General features: G+C 42.7%; 1 protein-coding gene across 28 annotated transcripts in view; it reads right to left on the bottom strand.

Moving 5' to 3' along the window:
• CPEB3 (cytoplasmic polyadenylation element binding protein 3) overlaps positions 1 to 14,762 on the bottom strand; it is a 348,047-nt gene that overhangs the window by 113,889 nt on the left and 219,396 nt on the right. For all 28 annotated transcript variants that reach the window (XR_015155640.1, XR_015155643.1, XR_015155642.1 and 25 more), the window contains one exon: positions 1,044 to 1,162. Coding sequence is in view for 21 of the 28 variants with exons in the window: in XM_086378576.1 (XP_086234702.1) it covers positions 1,044 to 1,162 (119 nt within the window). In the remaining 7 variants the exon portion in view is untranslated. The remainder of the gene's footprint in view (positions 1 to 1,043; positions 1,163 to 14,762) is intronic.

Consider the following 14,762-nt stretch of genomic DNA (forward strand, 5'->3'; position numbering starts at 1 on the left):
TACATCCGACCACAACTCCTTCCCCTACATGTTTCTGAGAGTAAACCTTGCTGTTAACCAAGCCCACACCTCTGGTTAAGCCTTACAGGGGATGCTGCAGGGCCCGTGGTAAACATGTGCCTTACCCCTTAGTCCACGCTACTGTTTTCACTCTATTTCCCACTCCGAGCATCAGGCCTTGACACACAAGTCTCACCCCTCTCCCAACCGCTTCAGGGATCACTATATTGTTGTTTAGTCACCAAGTCGTGACCGACTCTTTGCGACCCAGTGGACTGCAGCACGCCAGACCTCCCTATCCCTCCTCACCTCCTGGAGTCTACTTCTGCTGTATTATTCAAGTTTTTTATTCTGCCCTGAACAGTCTTGCCTCTTTTCCACTGATATCCCCTCTGTCAGGAGAAAGGAAGTAGTCTTCCTTTCTCACCCAGTGACTTATTCACTCACACTCTTTGGCTCAGAAACCACAGACTCAATCACAAATTCTGTAGAAGTGTGCATTATTTACGGCTTTGGGTCCATGTTCTCCATCTTTCCCCTCCCCTTCTCTGTTTGAAGCTATCCACTCTAGAGTGTAAGCCCCTGGCCCAGAAGGCTCTATTTAGCCAGCTGTGGGTACCACCCAGCACAAAGCTTTGCATTCAAAGGCACATAAACATCGAAGATTTTGATCTTTTATTTTTAAAAAATAAATAAATCACTCCTGCTCTTGATCTGAAATAATGACAGAAACCAGCTGCCAAAACCACTAAGGGCATTATTTACCTCAATTCAGAGTTTCTCAATAGGAATTAGCTTAAAAGAACTGTAAAGTGAAAGACAAGGGCACATTTGTTTACATGTAGTCTCAAAGGTATAAAACCAAAAACTGAGAAATTTGTTATTAGTTCCCCGTCAGCAGCAGTCCAGCACTACAGCATAGCGAGGTCACCCTGGGTAAGAGGATCCTAGCTCCCAGTATTCTCATGACAAGGGGAAGGTGACCAGCTATTCTGATTGCATACATGCTCTGGAAAAGCAACAGCTGGCTGCAAGTTACTTACTGGTTTATCCTTGATGGTGGGGCTTGACACACACAGGTACAGTTTCCCATCTTCCTCTAGGCAGGCGTCTATCAAAGCTTGTACCGAGCTCTCTTCCTGGAACAGCAGAAAGGCATAGCCTTGGGGAGACAAAAACAAAAGGGTGGGGGGAGGAATTAGTAAATTAAACTCCAAGTACCAACTAAAAACTCATCTATTGTTTCACTTTGGTAAGTTCTTACTAAAACCTAAGAACCTGAAGTGGGACACAGGGAAGAAATAGTCCCTGAGACCCTCATGTGCCAGGCACTCTATTAGATACTCATAAATTTTACCTTGATTTCTAAAATGACTCAGGGAAGCAAGTTCAAGTCACATCTATGGAGTTTTCATTATATAGTTTGGTCAACTTTAACGAGGGTTGGACACAACTTAGTGACTCAACAACAAGAGGTTCACCACTGGCCTGAGCCACAGCCACTCTTGAAACAAGCATCACCCGGCCTCCAATTTCCATAAAGCTCTAGGCTTGACACGTGCTTCAACCTGGATGTGTGCTGAAGACACTATGCTAACTGAAAGGAGCCAAGCACAAAATACTATATATTTTATGGAATGCCCAGTACAGGCAAATCTATAGAGACAAAAATAGATTAGTGGTCTACCATCCAGGGCTGGGGGAGTGGAGGGAATAGATACTGTGTTTCTTCTGGGAATGATGAAAATCTGCTAAAATTGATTATGCTGGTGACTGCATAACTCTGTTAACATACTGGAAACCACTGAACCGTACGTTTTAAATGGGTGAACTGAGAATTATATCTCAACCAAAGTTGTCAAAAAAAACAAAAGAAGCTCAACAATAGGCTAGTGTTGTCTTTATATGTCATATCTGATGGTGATGCTCTGTTTCTTCAAGGATATTCTCCTGCCTCACAGCTGAGTACATGATCTGCAAACACGGACATGAGCTGCAGGATGTCCATGGACATGCTGAGCTTTGTCCCATTCAGTAAGATTTACTGAGCAACTGTTACAAATGACACACAATCTACGGATTATGAGGAATAGTGAGAGAAACAGACTAAGTTCTAGCTGTCTGGAGACTTACACGGTAGAAGAAACAGACTTTAAAACAACTAACTACTTGCTACAAAGCTGAGGGAGATAAATGGAAATATAAAGTACTGTGGGAGCCCAGACAAGCAAGGAAGCTGACTTGAGAGAATCAGCAAAGACGTCCAAGAGGACAACAGGTGTTGAAGGGGCGAGCTCTGGGCACACGCTGCCTCACTGGCAGCTAAGCAAAGGTCCATCGTGAGTTAATCTAAGCTTGAGTTCAACTGTCTGACCTCTCTACAATCCCTTTAGCTTTGCTAAGTTTCTCAGCTGTCACCTCTACTCCCCGTCCTGCTAGTGACCTCAAAGGAAATCATCAGAAATAAGGCCCTCCCCTGGCACTCTGAGGGCCGGAAAGATGTAAGTGGCGAAGAAGGATAAGAACAACCACACTCAGAAGCTTCTCACACAACAGAGAGGCTCATCGCCTGGCCTAGACGCAAAGCTCTCTGGAGTCCTGAGCAGCATGTGATGACAGAGGCGGTGGACAATGAATAATGGGTGCTCTTTATCTTCTCCTCCAACTCCTCATCTACGATACAGAGCATCCAAGGAAACACAACAGGAGAAAGATCAACCATGAGGCAGCACACCAGGAGTGGCCAACACAACAGGCAGACGACAGGATGCAAGGGAAAGCACCAAGCCCACAGGAATGGGTATGGAGCCACAAGAATGAGACTGCCGGCATGGCAGGACCCAGAGTTGTTTCCTGGGCTTCGCTTCCAGGCTGGATGGGCTAAAGAATTCAGCAGGTGGCCAGGCAAGAACAATAGAACTTAACTGAAAAACCAGAAAGGATAATACATCATTTCTTCATACCCTCTCTCTTTTGGAAATAATATTAAATGATTACCAAGCCCCAGGGAATCTATTAAAAGTTCAGTGTTTTCATTTCATGTGAGAACATTAATTAAACTTGCCAAGGACAGTATTAAAGGTCAGTGGGTTAAAAAATGCAAAGATCACAGAGAGGAGGTCTCGGCACGTCTTCTCAAATCTCCTGCCTCACCAAATTAAATCTTGGTGCAAATCTTCCATAAAGATCCTGAGAGGCATACTGAACATCCTGTTTTTGGAGAGGACCCTGTCTGCGCACAGTAAATGCATCAGGCACATCAAAAAGGCCTAGGGATGGACAGCTCAGTGCACTAGCTGAGCTAGCTCCTTGCCTCTGCAGGGCCATGGAGCTGGCTGCACCTTTCCTGTACATTGCTGCCTGCCTCCTACAATCTTCTGCATCACATCCCACACTGGGTTCAACTTGGGCATCAGAGGAAAGGGAGGCTATCACCCCATAGCAGCTGAGTAGCCACCACAAGAGTGCACAGATTTTTCACTCAGGCCTGTTTCACAGCCATAAATGTCAACACTGGTGGTGGACAGAGTAAAAACAACTGGGAATCACAAGTAAAAGCCTGCTACAAATGTTATTACCAAGAAAAAGATCTACAACTTCTTTTCCTTTCCCAGAGAATATGCCATAATACTTTACCGATTTCTTCAGAATGGCTCTTTTACAACAAATGATCTCTACTCCCTGAAGCTGCTACTCTCAGTAATGCTACTCTCAGACATTCTCTTAGCACCACAGAGAAGGGGTGTAACTCAAGTGCAGCCAACCCTGCCTCCTACCCCAGGCCTTTCAACCAAAGTAAAATTCAGAGAAACCCCAACAAACCCATGAAAACAACTTTATGAGACATTCACCTACTAAAACACTTTCTGATATCTCAAGGTCAACCAAACCCAGGTGACAACAGAAGTCAGGGGATTAAAAAAAAACCAGGAAGGAAGAAAACTTCAAACACATTCCCCTTTTGATCTTCAGAAATTTGAGGTCAAAGCAAACAAAGCAGAAAAAGATGCCTTCAAGAATGATAAGGTCAACATGAGATGGAAATTAAATCAATGATTTACTGAAAGGCAAATTCCACATGGTACTGGAGACAGAGCTCTGGATTAGGGAGTCAGCACGCCTAGACTGGGGTCCTAGTCCTCACACTTACTAGCTGTGTAGTAATAATAGTAGCTAACATTTATTGAGCATCTGCTATGCACCAGGTGCTGTTTCTAAGTGCCTTATGTGTATTAACTTGTTTCATCTTCACAACACTCTGTGAGGCAAGCACTACTTTAAATTCTGTTTTACAGTTAAAGAAACTTGAAGAGGGACTTCTCTGGTGTACAGTGGATAAGAATCTGCCTGCCAATGCAGAGGACACAGGTTTGATCCTTGGTCTGGGACGATTCCACATGCTGCTGAGCAGCTAAGCCCCTGTGCCACAAAGACTAAGCCCATGCTCTAGAGCCCTTGAAAGGTAACTACTGGAGCCTGAGTCCCACCACATACTGTACTCCACAGCAAGAGAGGCCACTGCAATGAGAAGCCTCTGCGCCCTAATGAAGAGTAGCCCCCCCACAGCAACGAAGACCCAGAGCAACCGGAAAGAAAGAAAGGAAACCTGAAGAGTGATTAAGTGACTTGTTTGATGGTGACTGTTCCAATACCCAGTTAAGTGGTGAAATCATGGACTAGAATGCTAAAGTTTAGGAATCTTGTCTCTTTTATCTGTAAAATGAAGAAAGTAGTTATTTGTCCCGATTATCTTACAGAGTCATCTCTGTAGATGACATATGTAAGGTGCTTTGAAAACTAGGATATTGTGCAAGTGTCAATTTTTCTTTTATTGCATCTTCAGTTACTTTTGTTATGTAAACTGTTCTAAATATTTATTTATTTTGGCTGTTCCAGGTCTTAGCTATGGCCTGTGGGATCTAGTTCCCTAATCAGGGACTGAACCCGGTCCCCCTACATTGGGAGCAGGGAGTCCTAGCCACTGGACCACCAGGGAAGTAAGTCCCTGTGATACGTAAAATTAAACTGAGTCCTGCATACGGTCTCATTATAAAAATCAGAGTTCAGATGAATGAGATATACTCTCTTCTTTGCATTTGTAAGCATTTGGTGAATAAAGGGAAGTAATCTAAATACTAAAGGAAAACCTTAAAGGTTTTTGAATAACAGCTTGAATATTACCGTAAACAAACAATAAGGTAACTGAATATTTGCTTTCGTATATTATTAGCCAGTCTTATCAGGAGACAGAATGATCCAATATGGTACTATTTGTTGATTTTAATACAGTCTTTAAATAAAAGCCTATTATACCTAAAAATCAAACTCCTGAAACTGTCACAATGATGGCAGGTTCTTCTGTTAGTTTGGTTTGAAAGGTGTTAAGAAAAAAAAACTTGGCCTCAAAATTATAACTCCCTCCATCTTCCCGTGCCATCTGAGCCAGCCAAGAGATTATAGGATTATAAAATTCAAGTTTCAGAAATGGTGACCTTCTTACCCAAGTACCTATGAAGTGTGATGAGCTATGGGAGGCCCTCAACTCAGAGCCAGTCTGTGGGTGGAAATCTGGGCTCTGAGGAAGCAGTAGGAACTCCTGGCATGGTCACCATCCCCACCCTGGGTTATGGGCAGAACGGGTGGCAGGAAATGGCTTGCTTTCCCACTAGGGCCAAAGAGGCTGGGGAGGAAGAGGAGGACTGTGAGGGATTTGGGGACAAGCCTGAACTGACCAACGTGCTTCTCTGGGGAAACAGGTATGGCGTGAGGGCAGGGACTTAAGAGGATAATTCCATTTTGTTTGGCCAGGCTTTTGAAGGATAAATTAAAAAAAATTTCCCCCTTAACACCTGAGAACACATTACCACAATCTCCAAAATGTCCTTGGCTACCTTTCAAAAACAAAGCTTCCTAAGTTCCTGAATACATAATTTTTCATGTTACATTTTTTTATATTTGATCCCTAGCACAAGTAACAGTCACCACCAACTTTACCACCACAAACACCAGTTATTAAGTGCTTACAATACAGGATCTGCTTTGCTAAAAATAAACACTTTACCTCACAGTAATTCTGAAGTAAATACAGTTGTTGTTATTATTACCATTTTACAGATGAGGAAAACTGAAGCTCTGAGAGGTTATGGGATACCTCAGATTAAAACCTAGAGATTAAATTTGGGATTGAAACTTAGGTCAGCTTCCAGTGGCCTCATTCTTTACCCATTAACTTGTATTGTCTCACCTAAAAATGATGACATAAATATTTTAATACCATTAGCAAACAAGTACTTGCCTATTTATTATTTGTCACTTTTGCGACAGTGATCATTCGACAGTGGTTTAGTGGCAGGAAGTGGTCACCTGTGCTTTAGTCCTACAATTTAAGGTCTATGCAGATACATCCATCCTAGAGCGCACAAAAACTATATTAAGAAGAGCTTATAAAACCAAACAATCTCAGCTAAAAAAAAAAAAAAAAAAAAAAACTCTATTAAGAAGAGTTAAAACGATGAATTTCAAAATAATCAGAAGAAGTTTAGTTTTATTTAGGTCAACCAAATTTTCATATTTAGTAAAGACTTATCAGTTTTCAATGTATTTTTAGGTAACAGAATGAAGGCTCTTGAGGGAGTTAAACAGCAGATCTCACTAAATGAGATTTTAATAAAATGAACATCATCCTCACAGTAATCATCAACTTACGCAAGAATCTTCAGTGGATGTTAAAACCATTGGGTAAGTTTGGGAAGAGATACAAGTTACTTATGCAATCTTAAGGTATCACATCAAAGACTAATTAGTATTTGCAAAGGGACAAAAAGGTTCTTTCACAAAGGAAGAACCTGGCCAACAACACCATAACCAAATGATCACACTGAGCGTCACCAACAACAGGGCCCACTGACCTTAATGTGCCTCTCGTATTATGTCCTTGGTGCAGCATGTCACCGCTAACAGTGTTTCCCCTGCATCTCATTATAAGGAAATAACCGATCATTCAAATTAAGTGATAGTCCACAGAGCATCCAACATAAGCCCACCAAAAGACACAAAAGACAAAAGGCCTAGGAAACTGTCTAAATTATAGAAGACTAAAGAGATATGACAACTAAATGTATGGCAACACTTTGACCGGATCTTGGATTTTTTTAAAAAAAGAAAAAATTCTAAAGGACATGACTAAAACAATCTGGATACCTCTTGCTCTCAGAAGATATGGGCAAGTATTTAGAGGTGACAGTCTTAATGTCTACAATTTACTCTCAAACGATTCATCAAAAAACACAGGGGCTTTCCTGGTGGCTCAGTGGTAAAGAATCTGCTGGCCAGTGCAGGAGACATGGGTTTGATCCCTGATCCAGAAAGATTCCACATGTTGTGGAACAACTAAGCCCATGAGCCACAACTACTGAGCTTGTGCTCTAGAGCCCAGAAGCCACAACTACTGAAGCCTTTGCACCCTAAAGCCCGTGCTCCGTAAAGCCACTGCAACGAGAAGCCCGCACATGGCACCTGGAGAGCAGCCTCAGATCTCCGCAACCAGACAAAGCCCACACAGCAGGGAAGACCCAGAGAAGCCAAAAACAAACAAATAAATATAGGTGGATATACATACACAGGCTTCCCTGGTGGCTCAGCCAGTAAAGAATCTGCCTGCAATGCAGGAGACCCAGGTTTGATCCCTGCGTCAGGAAGATCCCCTGGAAATGGGAACGGCAACCCACTCTAGTATTCTTGACTGGAGAATTCTATGGACAGAGGAGCCTGGCAGGCTATAGCCCACGGGATTGCAAACTTGGACACAACTGAGCAACTAACACTTTCACATACATACACTTACACATACTGACATGAAAAAAGAAAAAGCAAATGAAGCAAAATGCTAACAATTGTGAATCTAGAGGAAGGCTATATAGGCGTTCACTGTACTCTTATACTTTTTGTAGGCTTTTAAATTTTTCAAAATAAAAATTTGTGGAAAAAAACTAGAACCACAAGGTCCTTCTGGCAAAGAGGGTAATATACTCTCTCAATCTCTAAAGAAGTGTGTGATCTTTTGAAAGACCTAATATTTCTTAAAATCAACTAACGTTCTTAGTGATTTATATGTTTAAGTTATCAACTACAATGGTTTGGAAACAATTCCAACTTGCACAGCTGTGCCCTGAGCTGCAGCTGCATTCAGAAAATGGTGACCGATCAGGGCGGGCCAGTTTCTGGTGAGAGGAAATCAGTACCAGAAGGAAGGATCCAAGGTCTGGACAGAGAGAGAGCTCACACCCTGCACAGAACCCAGGCTCCCTGATTTCCTGTGACCTTCCTAGAGAGACCTGAAGGACACCTCTCCAGCCAGAGCTGTGTGAGTTCAGACGTTTTCTGGCACAGGGAGTCTGCTCCAAACATTCTCCCTGACCTTGGCTTTCAGGTCAGAGGACCTATTTGGTTTGCTTCAGGAGTCTTTGCCTTTGGATTCAATTCAACAGAACCAAAAATGTTTAGGAAGTTTCAAGGTAGGACACTAGGCACTAAAGCTATGAAGATAAATAAGCCAAGAAAGAAATCCTGCCCTGGAGAAACTCAACCTGTAAATAAGTGACTAAGGAACACAAGAAAATTGTTAAGATTGGGGTTATATCGAAGAAGACACTGAGGAGAAACAAATATAGCAGAGAGGCCCAAACATCAGGAAAGCCATACTGTAAAGGGCATATCCGGGCTGGACGATAATTGCTTTTCTAGGAAGGCAGGGCAGTCCAAGTTCAGGAAACAGCACAGGCCAAGACTTGGAAGGGTCAAAGGATTGACTTCTTTGGAAACCAGGGAATAGAGTTTATTAGTTAAGAGTATGTGATTGCGGGTGGCAGGTGAGAAAGGATGAAGCAGTTCATCACCCCTGCCTGCTGCCTGGAGAGCATGGTAGATCTCTGAAGTGGATTCCTTATTCATCCCCATCTTGCATGAGAACATCTGATCTCCAAGATGTACTGAACACTCACTATGCACCCTAGGCAATGCAGGGGAATTCTAGCATGAGCAAATCCTTGTACTCCAGAAATTTATAAACCAGTACATGAAGATCATGAAGAATAAGTATCAAGAAAACTCTAACCTAGGAACAATGCATTCAGGGTTCTTAGAAGTATTTTCTAAAATGTATTTTAAAAAGTTGGACTTCATAGAAGGAAGACAGATCTTTCAGTGAAGAAGACATGGAGGAAGAAACCAGGGAAGACTTTCTGTCGGTGGTGGCATAGGAGACAAGTCTTCCATGAAAAACTGGAGGAGGACATTCCAAGGGAAGGATTTAGCCTAATTAAGATGCAGAGATGGCTCAGCAGGTACTGCCCATGGATTCCTAAACACTTCCCTGAGATTTGGAACCAAACATAGTTCTTTGGCTATCTTTGCTACATAGAGCTGAGGGGAAAACATTTTGGTTCAAGCCTGTTTTGTGTTTTCTATTACACTAGTAACCGTTGCTTGGTGGGCTTGCTGCTTGGCAGGAGGTGTGGAGGAAGGGGAGAGAGGACAAGAAAAGTCTGATGGGTAGTGAACCACCTCAGAACTGCCAGTCTGCTTCCTGTGTTCTTAGTAAAGTCCTGCAGTCCAGGGCAGTGACCTGGGGCATTCGGGCTTAAAGTCTGTTGTGTTTACATAACCACACATTCCCTATATAAAGAGGTCCTTGTGAAGTCTGCCAAATCTGTCAGTTCTAGTCACAGTCAGTTCCAACAAGCACCTGACCAAGAAAACTGAGATCAGACTAGGGGTGTGGGAAGGAACTGGTCAAACTAGTTGGGCAGTTTTATTTTTACTGAGCAACATATTTTCAACTGGGGGAAGGACACTAATATTATTTAACCTCTACGAAACTGATGCATATGTACACTGTCTCATATAATCCTTTTAATAATAATAAATAGTATTAATTCAGATGAGTAAACTGAGGTTCAGGGATTAAATAACTTGCTCAAGGTCATCTAGCTGGTAACTGCTGGTGCCCATGACTGAGTCCACAAATATCTAGTTCCTGCTCCACTGCTTGTTGTTCTGTCTCATTAGACAATTGGCAAATTCTCCACTGTAACCCAGGAGACACTTCCCTGCAGATGAAGCTTTAGTCCGACCCTGCTTGTACCCTGCCTGAACTTTGACAATCTAATTTCTCCTCCGTGCACTTTAACACTGCTCTGATGAGTTCTTAACGCTGCTGCCAAGAGGTTTTCTTGGTGTCACGGCTTCCCTTTCTCAAGATGAAGTCTATCTGTTCTATTTTGGAAGACAACCCAAGTCTGTGCTCTCAGCTTTCAAGATGTTTCCCGAGATCCTCCCAGTCAGCTTCCCATTCTGAACTCTTTCAAATGACACATCCTCTCTTGGGCTCGCTGGCTGACGGTCTTAGCCCTACCCCAACTCCTGTCAGCAAGTCCTGCGCCAAGCCACACCCTCTTCTAAAACATTCTCTCTGCCTCAGCCTACCAAATTTGCACCTGGCATTTGGGTTCCTACATTTCACTGTCTCCAAAACAAAGTTCTCATCGGACTTAACTCTGGCTTCTCCAAATTTAAAAAACATTGCCCCTTCCCAGCACCTCTGCCTGGGGATAGCACAACAGGTCCTGCTAAGACAGAGGGCACGGTGTCTCTGTTAGTCAAGTGGCTACTTGGCTTTGTTCCATGGTCTGTACATTCCTACTGCCTGTTTCTTTCTATACAGTCTCTCAAATTATTAATGTTTTAAAATCAAACACTAACTCTTACATCTGTAATACAATGCAAAAGAAAGAGGTATTTAATGGAACAGTTTAAACTGAGGGTGTGCTAGGCTGTTAAAAGCAACAATATAACTGCTCCATCTGTCAAAACAGGACAAAACAGAACAAAAAGCCCACTCCTGCTGCTCTGCAATTTCCGTATTTTTTATAAGAAAATTAATCCTGAGAATGAAAATTCTATCAATTAAATATTAACAAAGGGTTCATAATTCATCAAAGACTATGAGTTTTATAAGCCAGGAACTATGCTAAAAAAAAAAAAAAAAAAGGCCAAGTATTACTCAAAAGCTTACAAACTGCAAAAGGTTAAGTACAGGCTAAAACTCCATTAGGTTCCCAACTTGATCAGTTTATGTAACTCAGAAGGTGGAAAAACTTGGAATCTGGGCCTAAAACAACACTGAATTATTTCCATCCAAGTTACGCTACAAGGAAAAAAAATGTGAAGTTTGAAAACTTTCCTTTCAAAAGCCAGATTTAGACAAACTGAAGGAAAAAGGAATGAGATGCTGTGAGTCCAGCCCACTGCAGCTTCACAATGACCTATTTTGCCCTTTTCAAGGAGAGCTCTCTTTCCTATTCCTTAAACAGCAGCTGCTTACCTAGTCAGCTCAAAGTCAATGTGAATCCTACGTGGCCGGGTTTATGCCAGGTTCACAAACTATGTTGGTATTGTGTAAACTTCCACGACTGCATGACCTTGGTCACAAGGACTAGCAGTTAAGTCAGCTTGACCAGTGTGGAGAAAATACACAATCAGCAGAAATGCCGCTTAGAAGTACATACTTTATCCAAAGTGGGCAAGAGTCAGAGAGCAAGGCCCACGGGTCACTCTTGCATAAACATGCATGACTGTCACTGTTCCATCTACCTGGTTGTGCACCTGAACTGCTGGGGCCGACGCTGGCTTTCGTGTGGGCTGAGGATGCCAGCACCACCGACGTCTCAACACAGTTTCAGAGCCATGTGGCCAACTGCCTGTCCAACATCTGCAGCTGGCTGCTGGCCTTGCCTTTGCCCCAGAGGTCTCTGCCAGCAGGGGTAGTGCAACTGTGCTCACTGCCCAGAAGATGCCAACTCCTCTCCCTGGCCTCAGCCCCACCACAGGAGGTGAGACTGTTGGCAGCATGGGGAGCAGCTGCTTGGTACAGAACCAGGGGCAGAGGCTGAAGGTAGGCAGACTTTTTTTGTCGCTCCAGTAATAGCAACTTTGGATGTGGGCTATTCTCCCAAGAGGTGATGAGGGAGGTTATGAGAAACACATATACTGTCACAAAAGTTTGCTATGCCCAACCTAATCTTCCCACATGCACAGCACCATGCTCAAGGAAGCAGAACTATGCCATTTGCTTTGTTTTATTTTTTATTAAGCACTCAAGGATTCTACGGAGAAGGCAACGGCAACCCACTCCAGTACTCTTGCATGGAAAATCCCATGGACAGAGGAGCCTGGTGGGCTGCAGTCCATGGGGTCGCGAAGAGTCGGATACGACTGAGTGACTTCACTTTGACTTTTCACTTTCATGCATTGGAGAAGGAAATGGCAGCCCACTCCAGTGTTCTTGCCTGGAGAATCCCAGGGACGGGGGAGCCTGCTGGGCTGCCGTCTATGGGGTCACAGAGAGTCGGACATGACTGAAGCAACAACAGCAGCAGCAGCAAGGATTCTAAGGTCATTACCATTAGGATGGCCTATGTCACAGCAAGGGGTTAAAAGATGAACTGAACTGATCAGATTCCCTCTCTCCGGACTCCAACTAGAAATATGAAATCAATTTGCCCCCTGGAAGCACAGAAAGGAGCACATATGCAGAGAAGAGCTGACTCATGATGATGCGGAACATTACAAGGAAGAATTAATAGTGCCTACTGTTCAAATCCCTGCAGCCTGCCACCCCCGAGCACAGTCTCCATGACACCTGGTTGTATCATGGCTCCTATTTTGGGGCTTTCCTTGTTCCTCATAACCATAACCTTAATTTGAAGGAGCACAAATGAACTCTCTGATCCTTGCAGTCAAAGACCTTGCCTACAGAGCAATGCACTCACGTGCAGAAACAGCGTGGCATCACCCAAGAGGCAGGATCTTCTGGTTAAGCTACAGCTAAAGGGCAGCTCAGACCTATAGCCTTCACCTAAACCAGCTCTTTGGAAATATCCTCAGCTAGTTAAGTGTGACCAACAGAAGAGAAGAACTCAGGAAAAAGCCAAGGATCACTTTCAGTTTTAAATAGCTATGAAAGCGTGACCATGGATCATATAGCTTAAGTTGCTAAGTTTTATATAAAATCCAGCCTTCCAAATAATAGCATAAGTTATCAGACTATATACTTTAGGTCTATTTACCCTTCCCACAAATTACACACCCTAGCAAAACAAAAACTACTTTTTTTGATAATTCACCAGGTGAAATAGTATATACTACTGGTCAGCCAGGTTCAAGTCTATCTAATAAGAGCTGTGTGCTCTTAGCAAAAGACACATCACGTCTTTGAGTCCCAGCTTAAAATAAAGGCTGGATTAGAATGAGATGCTCTTTAGGGCAGCTCTAACATCTGATGGACTCTGCTTCTCTCTGCACAAGTAATGAACTCATCATTCGCAAAGATAAAATCCACTCATTGAGCAAATATCTGAGGGCTAGCCACTGACGCAGGTGTGTAAGGTACTGAGTATAGAGCAGAGAACAAAATCCCTGGTCTTATCAAATTTACACTCCAAGGTGGAAAACAAAAAAACACATACAATTTTTTTTTCAGGTTGTGATAAGTATACCTTATCACAAGGAAAAATAAATAGTGAGGGTGGAAAATAAAAATAAAATGAGAGTGAGGACTAGACAGCAAGAGAAGAGAGGGGCTGCTATTTGAGATACGGAAGTCAGGAAAGATCTCTCTGTGAAGGTGACATTTCAGCAGAGTCTGTCTATGGGAAGAGAGGAGCAATCCATTTAGAAATCTGGGTCAAGACGGTTTCAGACAAAAGGAAGTTTCAGACAAAAGACTAAGACCCTGAGAAGACTTTGTGTACTTCAAGGAAGAGCAAAGAAGTCAGTGTGGCCAGAGAAGGTAAGGCAGAAAATGACTGGAGATGATGTCAAAAAATACCCAAGATTCAACAGACGAAGAGGACCCAAGAGGAAAAGGTTTAAACTTCAAGTACAAGAGTCAAATCAATGTGCTTTCTGGCTTCTGTAGGGGTCCATTACATTCCAAACACATAGGCAAAAAGGTAAGTCCACAACTGCAATGTACCATTCATCTGACTTAAAACTAAGCAAAAAAATGTGCTGCAGATGTCCAAATTAGCATAAACTTCATAAAGAAAATTGGTTTGGGAAGCCATGTGATATCAAATCCGGAGTCATTAGGACTTTCATTTCTTTCAACTCTGGTTAAGCTTCTGCTGCAAATTTATCCTAAAGAAGAATCATACGAAAGGATATATTAACAGAAGCATTATTTATAATAGCCTACATGACCAACAAGCAAGTAAATTATGGTGTAATAATAGGTGAGGCAGCTACTTAAAAAATAAGAAAATTAAGCAGAAACATGGGAGGAAGGAGAATAAAAAACTGTAACTCTGCTATTATTATACTCCCACAAAAAAGATATATATGAATAAAGACTGGATGGAAACAAAAACGATGACAGTGGCTCTGCTAAGGAGGCAGAATTATTCTTTTTCCTTATAGAATAACACTTATTCACTGCAAAACAGATTGCTTTCTACTTCATTACAATACTAAGGCCTTGAATTAGGATAACAACAGAAATTACTATGATCCTGTACTTGACAAGAGAGCCACACGCATCTCTACTCCATGAAGGACTGCTCAGTAACCCTAGCGTATCTGCTGGTGCTGACTGTTGTTGCTCGAAGCTTCTTTCCTTTAGCCGCCATGGTCACAGACACAACACCAGTCCTTCACTCCACTTCATCTCTATTGCCATGGCCTCTTTCTTTCTGGTTCCTGACAGA

The sequence above is a fragment of the Bos grunniens genome, chromosome 26 (genome assembly GCF_055505025.1).
Source record: "Bos grunniens cultivar Pamir isolate PY7600 chromosome 26, Bosgru_T2T1.0, whole genome shotgun sequence".
NCBI lineage: Eukaryota > Metazoa > Chordata > Mammalia > Artiodactyla > Bovidae > Bos > Bos grunniens.